A 1,010-nucleotide genomic window follows, 5' to 3' on the forward strand; every position below is an offset into this window, starting at 1 on the left:
GCGCATTTGGGTTTCCCCCGGGGTGTCTTTGACGCACGGAGCTCCGAGCAGGCCATGCTGTGGGGTTTGGGGGGGGGTCTGGCTGCCTGTCAGGGCCAGGGTGACCCCAGCAGGGTCCTGTCCCTCTGTCCCCGCAGTTTGGGGCCATCCGGGTGCGGTGCCTCTTCACCCCCTGCCACACCACGGGCCACATGTGCTACTTCATGTGGGAGGACGGCTCCCCGGATGCTCCGGCTCTTTTCTCAGGTATCCCACCTTGTGCACCCCAGGGACATGGGGGTGCTGCCTGTCCCCCCCTTGTCCCCACCAGCAGGGTCCTGTCCCTCTGTCCCCGCAGTTTGGGGCCATCCGGGTGCGGTGCCTCTTCACCCCCTGCCACACCACGGGCCACATGTGCTACTTCATGTGGGAGGACGGCTCCCCGGATGCTCCGGCTCTTTTCTCAGGTATCCCACCTTGTGCACCCCAGGGACATGGGGGTGCTGCCTGTCCCCCCCTTGTCCCCACTTGGTGAATCCAGCACCAGGGTCCCCTCCGTGCCCAGAGCCCTTTCCCCGCAGGTGACACCCTGTTCGTGGGCGGCTGCGGGAAGTTCTTCGAGGGGACGGCGGAGCAGATGTACACCAACCTCACCCAAATCCTGGGGGCTTTGCCTAAGGAGACGGTGAGTGCCCCGGATCACAGCCCCCAGCCTGGGGAGAGACCCCAAAATCAGGAGAGGGCTGGAGGCTGGCACCGCCTGGGGGGCAGCGCCCGTCCCTGGGGCTGCAGCGGGACCGGGATGGGTCGGATTTGGCGCCGGGTGCGTGTGTCACGCCGGGTGCTTCCCATTGCCGTTGCAGAAGGTTTTCTGTGGCCACGAGTGCACCGTCCGAAACCTCAAATTCGCCTTGAAAGTGGAACCGGAGAACGAAACAGTGAAGAAGAAACTGGCGTGGGCCAGGGTGAGCGGCTGCGCCCCTGCCGGGGTGGGGATGGCGGGGGTGTTGGATCCTGGCGGGTGTTTTTGG

The 1,010-nt window shown here is 65.6% G+C and overlaps 1 protein-coding gene across 1 annotated transcript in view; it reads left to right on the forward strand.

Annotated features, from left to right (window-relative positions):
* The window catches only part of LOC104545731 (hydroxyacylglutathione hydrolase-like protein), a gene marked incomplete at its 5' end in the record, with an annotated part of 2,021 nt that overhangs the window by 441 nt on the left and 570 nt on the right, over nucleotides 1-1,010 (forward strand). The window contains 4 exons of the mRNA XM_010190938.1: nucleotides 138-246; nucleotides 338-446; nucleotides 561-664; nucleotides 843-944. Coding sequence (XP_010189240.1) covers nucleotides 138-246; nucleotides 338-446; nucleotides 561-664; nucleotides 843-944 — 424 coding nt within the window. The remainder of the gene's footprint in view (nucleotides 1-137; nucleotides 247-337; nucleotides 447-560; nucleotides 665-842; nucleotides 945-1,010) is intronic.

Source organism: Mesitornis unicolor, unplaced genomic scaffold (genome assembly GCF_000695765.1).
Source record: "Mesitornis unicolor isolate BGI_N332 unplaced genomic scaffold, ASM69576v1 scaffold18748, whole genome shotgun sequence".
Taxonomy (NCBI): domain Eukaryota; kingdom Metazoa; phylum Chordata; class Aves; order Mesitornithiformes; family Mesitornithidae; genus Mesitornis; species Mesitornis unicolor.